The 19,436-nt window shown below is 46.3% G+C and overlaps 4 protein-coding genes across 4 annotated transcripts in view; 2 read left to right on the top strand and 2 right to left on the bottom strand.

Annotated features, from left to right (window-relative positions):
* Positions 1-3,022: 3,022 nt before the first annotated feature.
* On the top strand, positions 3,023-7,334 carry LOC311322561 (solute carrier family 22 member 7-like; the record flags this gene model as incomplete). Its single annotated transcript, XM_084454649.1, has 9 exons — positions 3,023-3,403; positions 4,629-4,732; positions 4,889-5,043; positions 5,373-5,541; positions 5,957-6,080; positions 6,189-6,295; positions 6,544-6,758; positions 6,861-6,969; positions 7,091-7,334. 9 exons carry the CDS (start codon positions 3,023-3,025, stop codon positions 7,332-7,334), a joined length of 1,608 nt encoding a protein of 535 aa, XP_084310775.1.
* A 530-nt stretch (positions 7,335-7,864) lies between these two features.
* On the bottom strand, positions 7,865-16,120 carry LOC311322279 (ATP-dependent RNA helicase DHX15). Its single transcript, XM_084454347.1, has 14 exons — positions 15,964-16,120; positions 14,464-14,809; positions 13,622-13,815; positions 13,212-13,371; positions 12,605-12,823; positions 12,234-12,401; positions 11,991-12,077; positions 11,372-11,521; positions 11,068-11,176; positions 10,733-10,924; positions 9,376-9,498; positions 8,960-9,150; positions 8,689-8,858; positions 7,865-8,375 (listed from the first exon to the last, which is right to left on the bottom strand). The coding sequence occupies exons 1-14, from the start codon at positions 16,026-16,028 to the stop codon at positions 8,258-8,260; spliced, it is 2,292 nt and encodes a 763-aa protein (XP_084310473.1). The 5' UTR covers positions 16,029-16,120; the 3' UTR covers positions 7,865-8,257.
* A 543-nt stretch (positions 16,121-16,663) lies between these two features.
* LOC311322225 (dynactin subunit 6-like) lies at positions 16,664-18,821 on the top strand. Its single transcript, XM_084454278.1, has 7 exons — positions 16,664-16,720; positions 16,922-16,986; positions 17,425-17,530; positions 17,685-17,773; positions 17,872-17,919; positions 18,014-18,156; positions 18,517-18,821. The coding sequence occupies exons 1-7, from the start codon at positions 16,692-16,694 to the stop codon at positions 18,613-18,615; spliced, it is 579 nt and encodes a 192-aa protein (XP_084310404.1). The 5' UTR covers positions 16,664-16,691; the 3' UTR covers positions 18,616-18,821.
* Positions 18,822-19,027: 206 nt separating this feature from the next.
* The window catches only part of gtf2e2 (general transcription factor IIE, polypeptide 2, beta), a 10,482-nt gene continuing 10,073 nt past the window's right edge, over positions 19,028-19,436 (bottom strand). Inside the window, exon 8 of the mRNA XM_084454230.1 lies at positions 19,028-19,436. This exon is cut by the window's right edge and continues 358 nt beyond it. The gene's annotated coding sequence lies outside the window, so the exon portion shown is untranslated.

The following is a 19,436-nucleotide window of genomic DNA, read 5'->3' as shown; positions in this document are numbered from 1 at the left end:
AGTACTGTGTTGTGTCCTGCGGACAGTTCGGGAATAGAGCAACTGATAAGCTGATAGGCTAATACAATGGGAAATTGTAAAGTGTTTGGAAAATGTTTAGCTTTACGTAGGTATTTATTAGACAGCAAGGCTGTTTTTAAGGTGGTATTGTTAAAAGGTTTTATGATCCCTTTGTTTTTATGGTGGTATTGTTAAAAGGTTTTATGATCCCTTTGTGTTGCAGAAAACGATCAATATGCACAGCGGACGAAGAGTTCCTACCATCAGACCTGCCACATTCAAGTTGCTGATTGGATGACAATAAAGATGTGCCAATCTACCAATCATGGTGTCAACAAGAACCGAAAACCTGTTACCAAAATCACTCTCTACCTAAGCTGGTGTTAACTGAAAATTTAACACATGTAGAAGTTGATAAATACATTGTGCAACTCCTGCATTTAAAAAAAAATATGTTGCCCATATTTTCCCTTGTACTTTCTTAAAGTCGCACAGAAACGTACGTTTGAGATAATCTAACTTCCGTAGTTTGACGTATTTCTGACGCAAACAAGCTATGAGGGTGGGACATATGTTTAGAGGAATTTGATTGGAACATTGACAAGTGGATGGGTTTTAAAGGACAATGCTCGTTTTTGACAACCTGGACCTTATTTACGACATATTATAAGACGTTTGACTCACCGATATCACTTTGGTGTAGTTCGGAGGCATGTAGAAGAAATTTAAAATCCAGCGCAAGCCAGTATATCCATGTAATGGCGGTGGTCGGGGCACTTAGAATGCAGTTTCTAAAAATCTTTTTTCTGCCGCGAAACGGTTGTTTTCATCAATCTGTCTTGATGAATCGCTAGTTGTGCTTACATAGAGCATAGGCCTGTTGTGGTTTTCACATGCCATGATCTTTAGAAACGTCTATCGAAACGAAATAGCTTCCTCACTTGCTCCAGCACTAATGCGCACAGCGCGCAATCGTTGCTCTAGCACGCTGTGCGCAAGCGTGCTGGAGCAAGTGAGGAAGCTATTTCGTGTCTAAAGACGTTTCTAAAGATCATATTACAGAGGCATGTGAAATACCACAACAGGCCTATGCTCTATGTACGTTTCGCGTACATATACGTTTCGCGGCAGAAAATAGATTTTTAGAAACTGCATTCTAAGTGCCCCGACCACCGCCATTACATGGATATACTGGCTCGCGCTGGATTTTAAATTTCTTCTACATGCCTCCGAACTACACCAAAGTGATCTCGGTAAGTCAAACGTCTTATAGTATATCGTAAATAAGGTCCAGGTTGTCAAAAACGAGCATTGTCCTTTAAGAACTTTAGACAGATTCGATAGAAGGATAGTGTTGATTGACGGGTGGATGTCGTGAGATTATTGGCCTAAAATCTAAGGTACCTGTTGTCGTCATTGCACGTGACCTACCATTTTCCAGGAAGTAAGAAATTATATACTTTGATATAAGATTACAACAAAAGTAGAATTTGGTAATTTTTCGTTGAATAGGTGAACACTAGCGCCAATTATGTGAACCAAAATGGGACAGAATGCTTTTTTCATTTCAGTGTGACTTTAATTTACTATTTCTACTGTTTGGGTTGACACTTATTCAACCAAGATATTCTAGTTCTAGATTTTTTCATTAACTTTCACAAATGTATAGATATTTCCGCCCTCACTTGGAAGGCTCCAATGTGTAAATAAAGGAGTAAAAAGTTTGATTCAGTCCATTTTAAATTCAGGATGAGACTGGAGGCACCTGGTTGCCACAGTAACATCCCCACTGATACTGGCATCGATCACTTGGTGGTAGGATGAAAACACTATATACTATCCTACATTTGTTTTAATACATCAATGAATGAAATACACCATGATATATAAATAAACATAAAACATAGAGTTCGGAAATTTGTGTTTGGTAGATTTTTACTCTGTGCTGTTGGAAAGCCTGATTATTTCCCTTTTAAATGCCCCATTTGTAAGGAACATGCATTTGTGACAAATCTTTTCTGGTGTTACTATTGACTCTTATTTGGTGGACTGGATTTGGACTGGATTTTTTTTTTACCTCAAACCTGAGGTAAAAAATAAAAGTATGCTTCCTTTGGATTCTGGGTCAGTTTGGTTTTAAACAGAGTCTCGTGTCACTAATATTTCACCCTGCAGACACTCTCCAAAGTTATTGTCGTAGAAACACAGCAGAAGAGTTTCTACCACCAGACCTGCCACATTCAAGTTGCTGGTGAAAGGACGATAAAAATGTACCAATCATGGTGTCAACAAGAGATGAAAACCTGTTACCAAAATCACTCTCTACCAAAGCTGCTGTTAACTGAAAATTTAACACAAGTAGAAATTGAGAAATACATTGTGCAACACATGCACATTTCGATAAAAAAGATGTTGCCCATATTCTCCTTTGTACTTAGTCTTAAATTACTACTGCTACTGTTAACAGGGTGGACACTTATCCAACCAAGACATTCTAGTTTCTATATTTTTTAATTTTCATAAATATCTAATTTTTCCCCCCTTACTTGGAAGGTTCCAATGTGTAAATACAGTTTGATTTAATTTATTTTAACTCCAGGCCGAGCAACAAATGGTGAGAATGTTGAAAGGGGGTGTACAGTTTACATTACATTATCTTACATTACCATCATTTAGCACATGCTTTTAATCCAAAGCCACTTACAAGAGTTGTATTTAACGTAGGAAGTGGTGTACTACAGTAGCCTACTACTCACCAGCACGCAGCTATGTGCCTCCACAGTTTGGTTGTTAGGGTCAATGCATCACCGATTGAAATTATTTCAAGATGTCCCACAGAGACAAGTTGTTTTAGTGGTTAAGTGAAGTCAACGATTGAGCTATGTCGTCAGCCTTGCTCAACATGTGACCACTGAAGCAGAAAGGTGAGCTGTCACACCTTGTCCTAAGTTTGTGCCGTACAGTAAAAGGGACTGAGGGTGTCATTGTAGTGCTTTTATCACAAGGAATCTGCTTCACCAAAATGAAGTTTGAAGACTTACTTTCAGATATTAATGGATTTGGAAGGTTCCAGATAATGATCATTGTTATCAATTTCGTAGGTCGCTTCACCCTCCCGTGTCACTTCATGCTAAACAACTTTATCGCGGCCGTGCCGTCTCACCACTGTGACATCAGTGGCCTGGATGACGGGGGCGTCTTTGGGAATCTGTCCCAGGAACAGAAGCTGCTGGTCAGTATTCCACTGCAGGACGATGGAGCTCCAAGCTCCTGTGAGATGTTTTCAGAGCCCCAGTATCACCTGCTGGCCAACTCCTCCAACGTGACTGATGCTGCCACGGTCCAGTGCCAGCATGGATGGGTATACGACCACAGCACCTTCACATCCACTCTGGCCACAGAGGTAAAACTTGATCTCTTTTATATATATATATATAAATATATATCTCTTGCATGCCATTTCATTTGTTAAGAGGTCAAAATGATAAATATATTCCATGTTTGTTATATCTTTATATGATACTGTAGTTAAAGTATACTGTATATCAATCAATATTTTATTTGGTCTTATATTGCATCGCTTCATTTTCGTTAAGAGAAGAATCTGTAACAACTGTGTTGTAACATTTTTATGCATGTACAGTATGTACAGGCCTGTTTCTGACCCCTTTTGGGCTCTAAGGAAAATCCTTGTGGTGGCTGTAGCTCAGTTGGTAGAGTGGGTCGTTCAATGATTGAAGGGTCAGTGGTTCGAATCCCAGCTCCGACTGTCCACATGTCGAAGTGTCCTTGAGCAAGACACCTATGTTATGCTAGATAGATTGACACGGACACATGCTTCAAACTCACAGCATACTCTGCTTTACTTCCGTATGCCACGCACTCTAACAACGCACTCACGCACACCCATGATGACTTATATTACGTCTTACGTGCCAGTCCCTTAAGGCATAGCCTGGACACAACAACCTAACCCCAAAATTGCTCCCAATGAGCAGGTTAGCACCTTGCATGGCAGCTACCATGTGTGAATGTGTGTGTGAATGGGTGGATGAGAGGCCATTGTAAAGCGCTTTGAGTGCCGCTAAGGTGGAAAAGCGCTATATAAGTGTAGTCCATTTACCATTTACCATTTGTTAGGGCCCCCGTTGCCCACCCCCACACACCCTTCCACCCCAACTGAGACAGGAGGATGAGGTCCTGAACCTCGTTTTGGCAGCAACATTTAAGTCTATCGATATTCGTGCTTGTCCAACTGTGTGACTGCCTGGAGTCAAAACTGAGGTTGTTGATTGAAAAACAGCTGATGGTGTTGTACTTTTACATTGCATGTCTTGAATCATGAAAAATTCAAGCGTGTCTTGAATAGACACAATAGACATTATTTGTAATATATGGATAATAAAATTGTAATAAAAAGATGGAGCCCTCACAGGGGCCCCCTGTTGGCCTCTGGGCCCTATAGCAGCTGCTTAGAGCATCCAATGGCACTGTTATTTTCACAGTATATTAATATCATTTCATGTTATTTGTACAGTATGTTAATATAATTTGTACAGTATATTAATTTATTTTAACGTCATTTGTAGTGTATTAATATCCTTTCATGTCACATTTTTTTGTGTAAGTGGGACCTGGTTTGCGATCAAAAGGGCAGAAATAAAGCCATGGCCACCATCTTCTTTGTGGGCGTGATGTTTGGGGCAATGACATTTGGAAGTCTTAGTGACAGGTAATAACCATAACCACCTCTTTAGGTCACTGAGACTGCAGCAAACTAATCATTAATTCAATTTGATTAATGTCAACTTTGGAAGTATATTTTCAACATTTAAAAATGGTTTTCAATGATGTTGCCCGTGCCACACGTTTTCTCTTAACTCTGTAGGTTCGGCCGGAGGATTATGCTGCTGGTGTCGTACGTGTCTGGCATGGTGTTCGCCGTCGCCAGCGCATTCTCCACCTCCTTCATCATGTTTGCGGTGTTGAGGTTCCTCACTGGGTTCAGCATCACAGGCATCGTCATAGTATCAACAGCCCTAAGTGATTATGCAAGCTCATCCCACTGTACAAAACCTTGTGTTGTACAACATTTACTTTCCACACCTATAACACCAAAACCATGCCACATTTCATTTTACATTGAGATGGTCTTGCAGAACTGTTCCAACAGTAAGATTACTGAATGTGCCTGATAAGACGCCTCACAGAATGCTTGATCGATTTGATTTTTTAGTTTTATTTTCTACATTTAAATTCAAAGACATGCATCACAGGATGTCCATGATTTCCATAAGATACCACAAAAGTATCAAAAGTATTTGGAACACATTTTCAATGAGTTCCTAAGTGAACCTGCCGTCTCTCCGCAGGTGTGGAGTGGGTGGATATCAAGCACAGGAAGTTAGTGGGTGTGATCGACAGCATGTCCTGGACATTTGGGAACACTGTGTTGCCGGCCATTGCCTACTGTGTGACTGACTGGAGGTGGCTGACTGTCACCGTCACCTCCCCTCTGGTCCTGGCCATCCTGACCTGGAGGTGAGACAGTGTTGTCTCAGATCTTAAAATGTGTGGCATAATCGGAGCAGCATCATGATTTTGAGATTAACGATGAATGTTTAAATCGTCTCATGATGGTTTTATGTTTCACTTTTACGTAAAAAAAAAGAGAAAAGATCTATACACTATATGGACAAACGTATTGGAACACACATTACACCTACAGGAGCTTTTATGACTTCCCATTCTAAATTCAAAGACATTAAGGAGTTGGTCCCCCCTTTGCGGCTATAACAGCTTCCAGTGTCTGACCTCACAAATGCTCTTCTGGAGGAATGGGCAAATATTCCCACAGACACACTACAAAATCTTGTAGAAAGCCTTTCCAGAAGGCTTTATATATATATATATATATATATGAAGTTTTGCTCCATCATCTGGCCTCCTTCCGTAGGTGGGTCCCTGAGTCAGCCAGGTGGCTCATCGCCAACGGGAAGATGGAGAAAGCTCAGTTTTATCTGCAACTATGTGCAAAGATGAACCGCAGGGAAGGCTTCCAGTCCTCCTTCAAACCAGAGGTAAGCTGACGCACAGAGTTCCACATGATCCGACTTCACGAAATTCATGTGACGCTTATGGATGCCAAATAAAACTCGAGTCACTGTATGCAGCCTGTTGCTCCCTAGGCCCTCTCCAGTATTGTTGTGACTAAAAAAGACAGGAAGTACTCCTACCTTGACCTGGTGAGGACCCCCAAGATGAGGAGGTTGACTGTGCTTACTGGCATGTTGTGGTGAGTATTTCCAATCACTCTGGCGGCGTTTTACATCTGAAATGTAGATAGAAACACAGAAATGCACCGTTGATCTTTGCATTACACGGTAGAATTCTGACATTTTGAATATTCAAAAACAATTGCTCGCTCGGGGCATGACACTTCAGTTCTCACTTCCACGTTTTGTGTGACGCCGCTTCAAGTTACAACAATTAGGCTACAACAACTGTAGCAAGGCGTCAACCTGGCTTCTTCTCCTTCTAAAGGTTCTGCGTGGCGTCCGCGTACTATGGCATCAGCTTCAACATCACCGGGTTCGGCCTCAGCATCCACCTGACCCAGTTCACCTACGGCCTGATCGAGCTACCGGCCAAACTCGCAGTGTACTACCTACTCGATAAGATAGGCAGGAGGAGCACTGAGGTCGGCTGTCTTCTACTGGTTGGGCTCTGTCTCGCTATTAACATTTTCATTCCCAGAGGTGTGTAGGACTACTTTTAGCTTACTCCCTGGAAGACAACGTACATGACTGTCCGTTGAGTTAAATTCACCTCGCTAAAAAGTCCTCCCCTGCCCCCCGCAGACATGTCGGTAGGCAGGACGGTCGTGGCGGTGCTTGGAAAAGGGTTCTCGGCAGGGTCCTTCACCACCGTTGTGCTGTACAGCTCCGAGCTCTATCCCACCGTGGTGAGGTAAATGAACAGTCGTCCCCCGTTTTTGAACGAGTCATATAGTTCTGAATATGCGTGGACGGGTATAATAGCCCAAACAAACAAACAACAAACGGTCTGAAACTCACCTTGCGTCTTTTAGGCAGAACGGCATGGGCTACACCTCGTTTATGGCTCGGCTGGGGGTGTCGGTGGCCCCCATGATCCTCCTACTGGACGAAGTGTGGCGCCACCTGCCCCAGGTGATCCTGTGCTCCACCGCCGTCCTGGGAGCGGCGGTGGCCAGGACGCTCTCCGAGACCCGGGACAGGTATCTCCCGGAGACCATAGAAGACGTCGAGCAGCCGGGGTACATCGCAAGTGTATTTGAGATCCGCAGCAGCTAGAAATTTGACCAGTAGATACTGCTGTTCTGTTTTCTTATATAAAGACAGGCACATACAACAGCAGGGGCGGGGGGGGGGGGCACCTTGATCACGAAGGAGGTTCACCCAGGGCGAGGCTCGGCCACTGCACTCAGGCTATGCTGACCCCTGTGAACTCCCCAAATGTGGGAATCTCAGTAGCCACCCCCCCTTAGCCTACGCCCTGTAACACAAATATATTTAAATGTGTAGAGCTACTTTGTTAATCAGTGCAGTAACTCTTAAATACCCTCCGTATCAATATACTGATTTGATTTTTGCATGTTATACCTTTTGCTCTCTAGGAGAGGTCTGGCTGGATCTCCAGATGCAGAGAAAACAAGAATCCCACTCCGATCCTAAAGCAACGACGGCTGCTGACGTGTCTTTCATAGTCATTCCAATTTTGCGCATTTATATTTTATATGGTGGATCCATGTCAGCCTTCATAGGCCATCTTGTGCACATTTTGTCTTTGGGTGTATTGAAAATTACAACACAATAGGCAATCGTATAATTGGCTCATACAAGTCAAAGTTTCTTTATTGAAGAAACAAGGACATTCTAACCAAGTACAATTTCGAGGTTTCACAATTTCCTAGAGGAACGTCAACAATATCCACATGAGTATTCATGCTTGTCATGTTAATTGTATTCCTTTTGAAAATCTTCATCAGAATAGCCTAATATTCACCATTAATATCATCAATAGCATAAATGCTAACAGTTGTACACTTTGCTATCAAAAAGGATGAAAGAAAAAAAAACAACAAAACAGCAAATGAAAACAGTTATAAAAATCAGATGTTGAATGGCTGAAACATTAAGATAGGATACAACTCAAAGGTTTAACTGTGCCGAGCTCTTCCCTCCGTGGGAGTATCCGTGTCCTCGGGCGCTGGTGCTCAGTATTGGGAGTACTCCTTGGTCTGGAGCTTGGCGACGATTCGCTCCAGCTGTCTCTTGGCCTCGCACTGAGGGAAGTTGCCCATCTCGTAGTACTGAGGAGCGACCTTCACCAGCCTGCACACGAGACACCGCGGGAAAGGAGGCCGCCACATTCATTCATCAAAAGTGCATAATGACAAATGATACTCAATTTCAGGCCGTGATTGTACATGTGTAGGGAATTATATGCAAAATGCTATGATAGAATTGACACTTTGAGCAGTCTGTGGTCAAATAAATACAGATACCAACATACTTAAATTTGTTGCTTGTGTGCTTTTTTTTTGGTACCCTACTGACACACTGGGACAAAAATGACGACATGAAAGCTGCCGGCAGTGTCACGGGTAAGTTCGTAGCGCACGAGCTGGCTTAAGAGTTCACGTACCATTCTGGTTTGATGTCGGTGCAGGTGCGGATGTAGTTCTTGGTGGTGAGGACAAACTCGTTGTAGAGCACCCACTCGGGCTTGTGGTCCAGGACGGTGGAGGGGTGAAGCTGGACCACTTGGTTGTCCTTGACCGTCAGGTAATGCCCTGTGCGCTCCAGGTGAGCCACCTGCAGAGCCCCGGCAGAGAAGCGATTAAAACGTGGCGCTCGTACCGTTACCGTGGCCTAGGTTGTCGGCTACAGCTCGCGGGCCGGCCGGCGCCACTGACCTGCATGAAGAAGCCGGTGACGAGCGCCCGGCGGATGTTGATGTAGTAGTCTCGGCTGGTGAACTCAGTGCTGCGGCGCGGCAGGTTGAAGCGGTCCATGATCCTGGACAGCTGCTGGCGCACGTTGTCGGCGGACATCAGCGAACGGTAGTTGACGAAGTTGTCGTAGCACCACTGGTTAGCCTCGTGGTCTGCCGGGTGAGGGTTTTTAAGAGGTGGTTAGGGGGAGCTTTCAAAAACGCCCAAACGTTCTTCGTTGTTCGTATTGCGTATGCATTATATGCCAGTTGATGACACAGAAATGACGGAATGAGCTGAACAGTACATCACATCAAATTAACTTCACATAGAAAGTAACCATCGGTGCCTAAAACCTACTGGTACTCCAAACCCAGGATCCGTAAAGTGTCACTCACTCTGTTTGAAGGCGTGGTAGACGTTGAGCAGGGTCAGGTGGTCCCCGTCGATGTGGGCGAACCTCATCTTGGACTCGTCCGCCGCCTTCTTAGCCTCGGTGGGGCGGACGAAGCACTGTGGGACTAAACAAGGTTGGTATGGGCCCCAACACAGCCGCCCACACGGATGAGTCAAGCATTCACAGACAGAGGAAAGAAGGCCTATGATGCTACAGCACTCGACTGGACTGGACTGGGCTGGACTGGGCTGGACTGGGCTGGGCTTAGGGGCTGGGCAGGGCAGGGCAGAGCAGGACCAGGGAACGCATACGAGAGGCGGTCGCTCCAAACTGCGTGACGATTGGTTACTAGCTTGTGGGAAGGGCGTTAGGGCTCAACATCTAACCAACCACATCTGCAAGACAAAGAGTATTCACACACCTGCAAATTGTTAGGCATAGGCATCTTGAACAATGAGAAGGAAAAAAACAAAACGTATAGGCTATTTTTCACAGTCACAATCAAACCGCCATGTCACAGTAAGAGTGTCGCTTCCGTGGCGGGCACCCTTCTCTCATTTGTTGCAAAGAGAAACATGTAGTGAACGACCAGCAATGTGACCGTGCACGGGTATCCCAGTGTGTCCGAGAGAAATCCACGTGGTGCCTGCCCTGCCCAGCTCTATGGACAATTAAAGGTAGGGTAGGCTATTTTGGAGAAACCAGGAAGAGTCAGCTTGATTTTGGAAATCCAACCGAAAAGAAAAATCCCCTCCCCTCCCTTTAGGCCTCCCTCCAAAGCCACTCCCCCGAATTAGGGTGAAAACAGGCAGGTAGGCCATCCAATCTGTTTGAACCAGGCACAGTCCTGTGACTTCCACCGACTTTTTTTCACTTTAGCGTCAAGCCATTTTATTTATTGATTGATGTCAGGATGTAAAGAGAATTGCAAAAAACTAAAAAATACAACAAAGTGCTTCTGAAAAAAATTACCTACCCCACCTTTAACTGAAGAAATCAACTACTCTTAGAGATCTGATTCTGACTGAATTCTCACTTCCTGTCCTCGTGCTGTAAATGAGGACTGAGGCCGGGAACCCCCCCCCCCCCCCCCTCCTAAGTGAGAGAGCATCCACCAATCCAATCGCTTGTTATCCATCTTAAATGGGGGGTTGGGGAGGGGCTATTCATCACGTATGAAAGCCACACACATCACATTTCGCTACTACTGAACTGGTCGTTTGGAGCACGGGAAAAGCCAGGCCGTTGGGGGGTGGGGTGAGAGAGGGCGTGGGGGGGGGGGGGGGGCGGGGGGGCCGCGGTGCCACGCCTCGCCGGGGGAAGGAGGAGGCGGACGCCCGGCCGGCCCGGGGCATTACCTGACAGCATGGCGGTGATGGACAGGATCTCGTTGGAGCAGTTGAACTCGCAGCTGGCGATCACCATCTTGGCCAGCTGGGGGTCCAGGGGGAACTCGGCCATCATGGAGCCCAGCTCCGTCAGGTCGCCGTCGTCGTTGAGCGCCGCCAGGTAGTTGAGGAGCTCCAGCGCCCGCATCAGTGTCTCTGGGGCTACGGAGGGGGGGGGGGGGGGGGGGGCAGGGGTGAATTGTGAAAAGTGTCGCTGATGTTTGGATGGGCGGGAAAATCGTTTTAGATGAGGGATGACTTCAAGGGAGGGGGACAGGAGGCGGCGAGACCACCGTCTCTCTCACCTGGGGGGTCCATGAAGTCGAAGTGCACCAGGTCATCGATACCCAGCTTCTTTAACTGCAGAACCACAGATCCCAAGTTGGACCTGAGAATCTCGGGGTACGTGTTGTCCTGTGGGGGGAAGATAGGTGGTCGACACCTGACGACTTGACGGCGTACAAAATAATATTTCATCCCTACCCCTAACCGTTACTAACCGTTAGCCAAGTGAATATTTTATGCCTTTTCCTTTGGCACAATCAGAGTTCCCCTCCCCTTGTCCACCAGGCCAGGGTTAGGGTTAGATATGGTTAGGGTTAGGCTTACCTGCATCTCTGTCTTGTAGGCCTTCTCTGTGTAGAGGCGGAAGCACTTCCCTGGGCGTGTCCTGCCAGCTCGCCCCGCCCGCTGCTGGGCGGAGGCTTTGCTGATCGCCGTGACGAGCAGAGACTCTACCCGGATGCGAGGGTTGTATACCTGGGAGGAGGAGTCATAACGCTTAATGATGCGACTGGCGTCGTAACACAAGGCAAAAGCCCATTTCAAGAGAAGTGATGTAGCGTAGCGTTTCAATACATTATGATGAGACACGGCTGCATTAAAGTAGTAGTTTGATATTTGGCATCATAAGCCCTGTTATAAGGTTATTTACGATCACATACAACGGTCTAAATCAAAATGTTGACAGACTGTACACTCCTGAGATATTAGCGCTTGTTGCTCATGTCACAGCTAAGTCCACAGTGGCTCTCTATGGGCATATATATGCCCATATATATGCATTACATGGTTAGCTGAGACTTGGCTCATTGCGCATGTCACGGCTAATATCTCAAGAGTGCAAAGCCTGTACATATGTTGATATGGACCATTGTATATGATTATAAATAACCTTATAATGCCAAATACCAAACTACTCCTTTAACCGGTGAAGAGAAGTGCACACCTTCTGCTTGGCAAAGCCAGGGTCAATCACGAACACCACGCCGTCGATGGTCAGGGAGGTCTCGGCGATGTTCGTTGACACCACGACCTAGGGAGCAAACATCGGGCTATTAAATCGGCAGCCAATGAAATCGACGGTACAAAAACCTTCTGACGCGAGGCAAATCCGTCTTTGTCGACACCAGCGGTCACCGGTTCGGGCCATGCATTCTGCTCCCCCTTAAGAGAAGCGGGGAGGAAGTACCTTTCTTCCGATGGCGCCGTTGGGTTTCCGGGGCGGCGGGGGCTCGAAGATCCTCTGCTGCTGCTGGGGGGGCAGCGTGGAGTACAGTGGAATGATTTTGATGTCTCCAACCTCGGGACCCAGGTCGTCGACCTCGCGCTTGATCCTCTTGCAGGCCTCGTCGATTTCCTGGACGACGACGACGACAACACACACACACACACACACACACACACGGAAAGAGCGTTGAGCGGGCTGAGGGGCTTCTGTAGTGGTACCCGTGCACATACGCGTTTTCAATTGACAAGATTGTTTCCCCAACGGGCTCAAGGACCAACGACGTTCCGGCCAAATCGCGGGCCGTGTCCGCCGAGGAGGGCGGAGAGACGTACCTCTTGACCGGTGAGGAAGAGCAGGGCGTCGCCCTCTTCCTCCTCGCACATGTGGATCTGGATGACGGTGCGGATGGCGGCCTCCAGGTAGTCGCGCTCCGGCTCGGGGGTGTAGAAGATCTCCACGGGGTGGGTGCGGCCGGGGATGGTCAGCAGGGGGCAGCTGTCGAAGTACACCTGGAACTTACCGGCGTCCAGCGTGGCGCTCATGACGATGACCTGGGTGGGGGAGGAACGGTTCGGGAATTACGGCGGCGCTTTCGAGAGGCCACGGCGGCAAGAGCGGCAGAAGAAAGAAAGGGTACGTGGCTGGATATGTACGTTGGAAGTAACTGAAAAACGGTGGGAGATGAAGCCTCGTTCACTTTCTGTGTCAGCAAATTCCCCTCACGTTGCCTGTATCCCATATTCTGCTACATCTTACCAGTCCCTTCACACTGACACACAACCAATGGACCAGGCGAAAGAGGCCAACGGTAAAATTGACACGCAGTATTCCGAAACAAGTACACCCAATGTCCAGATATCGCGATAACATATCGCGATAACATATCGCGATAACACAAAGTGTAATTATCGGACATTTCGGACGGGTCGCGAACCCTACCTTCAGATCTGACCTCTGTCGAACCACCTCCTTCAGGACTCCCATCAGGATGTCGGTGGCCAGCGTCCTCTCGTGAGCCTCGTCCAGGATGATCACCCCGTAGCGCTCCAGCAACGGGTCGTTCATGGCCTCCCGGAGCAGCATACCGTCCGTCATGTACCTTGAACGGGGAACAGTCACACGGGTCAGAGAGACCTCTAAAACAGAGGAGCTACACTGGAGTCACGCAACATTTTACTATGTCGCAAGATTTTGATCCTCCCATGATGCTTGATGATAAGTTTTCTTATGTTCGTACGTTGACATATTCATCAAAAGGATTGATTAACGATTGGAATTCCTTTAATCGAATCCATTCCGGAACCGAAAAAGCATCGGTCACAGTTTGCGTTGTGAAAAGATCCACTCACTTCAATATCGTTTTGGCGGAGCTGCAGTCCTCGAATCGAATGGAGTAGCCGACCTCCTGGCCCAGCATCACGTCCATCTCGTCCGCCACCCTCTGCGCCACGCTCATGGCGGCCACCCTCCGGGGCTGGGTGCAGGCCACCGCCCTCTTGGGGCCGGGGATGCCCTTCACCATGTCCACGCACCACTGAGGGATCTGGAGGGCATCGCATAGAACGGGGTTAGGCAACGTGCCAGCTTTGAGGGATAGATGCCCCTGACCATGCATTTTAAAATCACTTGTCCCGCAGTTCACTTCCTTAAATTTTCCCTAACCTCAGAACACTGCTGATATGAATTGCTCTTTACCTGGAGTTTTGATCAACATACCAAAATCAAAAACAAGGGACAATTTCTTACATCGTTCCCACTTCACAGTTTTGTTTAAGGATGAAAAAGGCAACAAACATCCCAGAGAGCAGAGGACCTGCTCCACTCTGTCTGAACTGTTACCTGTGTGGTCTCTCCTCTGTCTGAACTGTTACCTGTGTGGTCTCTCCTCTGTCTGAACTGTTACCTGTGTGGTCTCTCCTCTGTCTGAACTGTTACCTGTGTGGTCTCTCCTCTGTCTGAACTGTTACCTGTGTGGTCTCTCCTCTGTCTGAACTGTTACCTGTGTGGTCTCTCCTCTGTCTGAACTGTTACCTGTGTGGTCTCTCCTCTGTCTGAACTGTTACCTGTGTGGTCTTTCCTCTGTCTGAACTGTTACCTGTGTGGTCTCTCCTCTGTCTGAACTGTTACCTGTGTGGTCTCTCCTCTGTCTGAACTGTTACCTGTGTGGTCTCTCCTCTGTCTGAACTGTTACCTGTGTGGTCTTTCCGGAGCCGGTCTCTCCGACCAGCACGAAGCTCTGGTGGCGCGTGATGATCTCGTTGAAGCGCTCCTTGTACTCGAACACCGGAAGCTGCAGCCTCTTCTTCAGGATCTCGTAGTAGCGCGGCGTGTGCGGCAGGTTGGTGAACGGGTTGATCTGCTGGCTCATCACCATCTGCTTGATGGGGGGCATGACGGCGGCGGCCGCCATCGCCGACACGGGGGCCACTCCTGAGGGCTTCTGGTCACGGTCCCTGTCCCGGTCTCGGTCCCGATCGCGGTCCCTGTCCCGGTCTTTGGAGCGGTCATCGCGGTCTCTGTCGCGGTCCCGGTCTTTCCTGCAAGAGAAGGGAAGAGGCCAACCATGTTGAGTATTACTGTCCCATGTGATGGACACAGGGTGATAAAATAATGCTGGTTGCTGGGGACATTTGAGTGTTGACAAGAAACGCACACTATTAATGAACGACTCAATGAAGAACAGGATCATCATGGGTATATAGTTTATATCAACATGCTGACCAATGCAGATGACTAGAATGCACATACCAGTGTGTTGTCTAATTGTTAAAGAATACGGTGCCGATAAGATGCAGGGCAGTTTTATGTTATACAATGACAGCTCTGAGTGTCAACAGCTGTGCGGTAACGGGTTAATACAACTAACGTTAATGAGAGCTCTAACCGGGGGTTGTAGGACCCGAGTCCGACGGTGGATTCGATACTCGGACTCGAGTCCACTGGGGATTTTGAGACTCCTCGACTACAACACTGGCTGTTAACGTGACAGTGGTAAAACGTTGAGGTTAGCTAGCTAGCTCACGTTATTCAAAACGTTGCAATGTCGTCACTGGGAGATGTTTCATGTAACGTTAGTTCGCTAGCCACCCCCTTTTTTGCGAGGTTAGTTGCCTCGGCTAACAACGTCAATGTTATCCCACCAGAGCCCCACTGGTCACTAGCTAGCTGGCATGTTAATCCCTAGCTGGTTGTCATTTGTTGATGTTTTTGACCCGCTAGCTAAGGTTAGCTAACTCTCCATAGCTCTCTGTCTCTGGCTAGGCCCCAAAGAGAGGACTGTCGGCACACGTGCAAAGCCTGCGCGGGCGTTAGCTTAGCACACTAGCATAGCTAACACTAGCATAGCTAACACTGGTTAGCTTCTGTTACCACGGACTGTATGGCTGTGCAGCTAGATAGATAGCTAACTTTAGCATGCTGCTTTGCCATCGGTAAACCAACGTTAAGGCCGTTATGAGGGCAATCAAAGTAGATAACACTAGCTAGCTAGCTAGCTATCTGTCACCGCAATGGACCCGCCACACGATAGTATCTTGTGTTGCTAGCCACAAGCACACAACCACCATAAGCAGCTAGCTAGCGAGCTAGGACTCCCTTGTTAGCGGAGTGTTAGCTGTTGTTAGCTAGCCAGGCTAGTGCTAGCTCGTTCCGCCGGTGTGGTGCGGACAAAAAGGCATGATGGTAAACTTACCCATCGGATCTCTTTTTACTGGATGAGTAGTCGTCCCCTAAATCTAAACGGTGTCTTTTAGACATATCTAACGTTATACCGTCAACATAGACCTAATATGAACAGTAGATAGTTCATAAGTGTTCAGATCCAAATGTTCCGGTTGCGATTAGCTAGCTGTCCTGTAGGAACAGGACCTTTTCTTCTGCTCCTATTTCCATCCAACAAGAAGCTGTTGATGCCGATCAATGCGATGCTGCCATCTGCTGCTCAGTAGCTAGAAATTAACATCATTCTGGTCAACACTTTTTTCATTTTTAATGCAAAACAATGATACGTACACATTATACAATACAAATAAACACATATAATGCATACTAAACAATCACTCAGCCATTAGAACAAAGAAAGAACAGAAACATTACTTATAAAATTAATATCAGAGGGGGAAAGGCTACATACAAAAGTGCATCAAATAGATACTGACATTCACAGTCATTCTGACCAGTTCCTCCAAAAGATGCAAATAAATAACTGAAGCCAAAACTAGAAGCAACCACTAATTAAAATGGCTTTTCTTGTGCATCACAGTGTAACTTCATTCCTAAATTCCAGAAAGTTTCTTCTCCATACGGCCGCCAGAGGGCGCCTCTCAATGGCCATTTAAAAATAATAATCGATTATCGAAAAACTCCATCCGCCAATAAATAACCCGAAGAAGAAGAAAAAATAAACTGTCGATCTTCACCATGGCTGATAAACAAACTGCTCAAAAAAGGTAAACGTATTTTAGGTTTCAATTGGTAACAGTTAGCACCAAGTACGGAGAAAGATATTACACCATCACATTTAAATTCAAATGAAGTAACGTTAACTCATCTTCAGAGGGCACCAGTCACTTGCTACTGCTAGCTTAGCCTCCATTCCCATACTTGATCTCCTCGCCTAGTACCAGCCAGCATCTCTTTATTTCCTGCAGTGTCAAAATAGCTGCTGGGGCGGTGGTGTGCTTTGAGAGCGAAATAAGAGGAGATGTTACCATCGGTAAGACTTTACCTAATTATAAATGTTGTTGCCAGCTACTATAGCTACTTCACAAGTAACGTTTTAGCTTAACTAGCAGCAGGATCTGTTATCTGTTAGCTATGTTTATCAGTATACTGCACTGTAACTTTTATTCCTGTATTCTATTTGTCCTGCTTTTTGTTTAAATGTCTATAATGACTTGCTTTTTGTTTTAATGCTTTTAATTTGACCTGCCTTTTGTTTTAAATGTCTTTAATGTCTTGCTTTTTGTTTTAATGCTTTTAATGTCTCATGTAAAGCACCTTGAATTGCCCTGTGGCTGAAATGTGCTATATAAATGAACTTGCCTTGCCTTATCTAGCTACTACCTCAAATGACTGTTCAGCTATAGCTTAGCTAGCTACAGTTCTGCTGAATCTATATGTCATTGAAATGTGAGCTCGTGTATTTTGCCAGGTCCCAGGACAGTAGTTCACCCTAAAGCTCGCATCATTGCCGAGGCAGGACCCATCATTATTGGAGAGGGAAACCTGATAGAGGAGCAAGCTCTCATCCACAACAGGTGAACATAATACCGAACATCCCTATTACTAGGTCACATTATTGATCCCTTACCTGAGACTCTGTCTTCACTGCCTTTCTTTCCCCTCTTCCAACATTGAATCAAGTCTTCTGCTCGCAATTAATTCACTCATTCATATATATAATTCTGAAAGTTACCCAGAAAACATCACTCCAGACACAGAGGGAGTGGAACCCAAGACGATGACTATTGGCATCAACAACGTGTTTGAAGTTGGGTGTGGTATCCTTTGAGGACTGCCAGTGCTACATATGTAACAAGGCTATATGTGCAGTATTTGTCTTCATTCATTTAAAGTCTTCCTCAACTGCTGACTCCAGTCTCCCAAGCCCTGAAGATTGGGGACAATAATGTCATAGAATCTAAAGGTGAGACAACGAAAATCGACGACACATTGTTGGATTTTGATACCGATGTACATCAGAATCATATCGTGTGACCCCCCACCCCCCTTCTCGATAGCTGAGGTGGGGAGGAACATGATCCTGACCAGCGGCTGCATCATTGGGTCCTGCTGCCAGGTGAACACCTGCGAGGTCATATCTGAGAACACGGTCATCTACGGCTCGGGGTGCATGAGACGAGTCCAGACAGAGAGACCTCAGGTATGGACACACACGTACGCATGTAACCGAATGCAACGAGAGTCCTCCCGAGTCCTCGAGGAGGTAGCGAGTTTTTGGTTAAACCAACATCCCCCCCAGTATGAATACCGTCCCACCCGCACCGGTTGAAGAGCTGGCTTTTCACCGGCGTAGCTGGTTAACACGGTCTGTCCTGCGGCAGCCCCGGGTTCGAATCCCACCCTGGGCATGCCGAAACGTATGGTTTCCACGTACACGACTTTGAACACCGTCATTCATGGATATCAGATGAACCATCATTTACACACATACATCCAACTGTTTGAATATTGTAGTGCAGCCCGCCTCACTGAGCCACTCGTCTGTGTTCATCCTCTCCAGCCACAGACTCTACAGCTCGACTTCCTGATGAAGATCCTCCCCAACTATCATCACCTGAAGAAAACGGTCAAAACCGCCGCCGCGCTGGCCAAAAACTAACCCCCGACTGAAACAGAACAGAATGAACAGATAAACAGACAAACAAATTAAGTACACAATGACGGAATCCAAACCTCTGCTGATGACATCACTATTCAGAATGTGTGCGTGTGTTCGAGTGCTTGGTAGCATTCTGGAAGTGATTTTTTTGGTTTTTCCCGTTTGAATGTATGGCACAAAGAATAAACGTTTTTATACTCTCTTGTAATTAAATAGTAAATACAAATTTTAATAAATAAATACAATAGTTGGTATCCTTTGATGTTTGGGGATATTTTTGGGATTGATTTGTGTAGAATAAGAAGTATGTATTCCCAGATTCCGTGGTCATTAATGATCACAAGGGAGATCAGTGAAAGAAAACTCATACTGTATATTACACTGTATTTATTTAAATGCGGGTGTATCCACATTGCATAAACCAAAACCAAGACCTTGATATAAATGTACAGTGTACCCTGACTTTGGACCACTGCAGGTTCTGCCCCAGCACTAATACCAGACGCGACCAATCGAGTCCCAGCTTTAAACCCGAAATGTTCCACTTCTGCACCTCACATGACAGGCAATATCAGGCCATCCTACGCTTGTATATATATATATATGCTGTGGCACCCCAGAGGGTTAGCGGTGTCATAAAAACACCTTCCATAACACTGGTGTGTCAAGCGCCACAAAAAGGAAAGAAACTATGTACAAAACGCTCGCGTTTTAAGTCCTCGACAAAACCACCACCTGACGGTACCACCTCCCTTCATCATACTGTAACGTTAGGTTCTGAAGCAAAATACAAAAGCCGTGTCTCAACACAATACAGTTCA

The sequence above is a fragment of the Borostomias antarcticus genome, assembly GCF_949987555.1.
Source record: "Borostomias antarcticus genome assembly, chromosome: 20".
NCBI lineage: Eukaryota > Metazoa > Chordata > Actinopteri > Stomiiformes > Stomiidae > Borostomias > Borostomias antarcticus.
The sequence above is the reverse complement of the archived record's forward strand: the minus strand, read 5'-3'. Positions and strand labels throughout refer to the sequence as shown.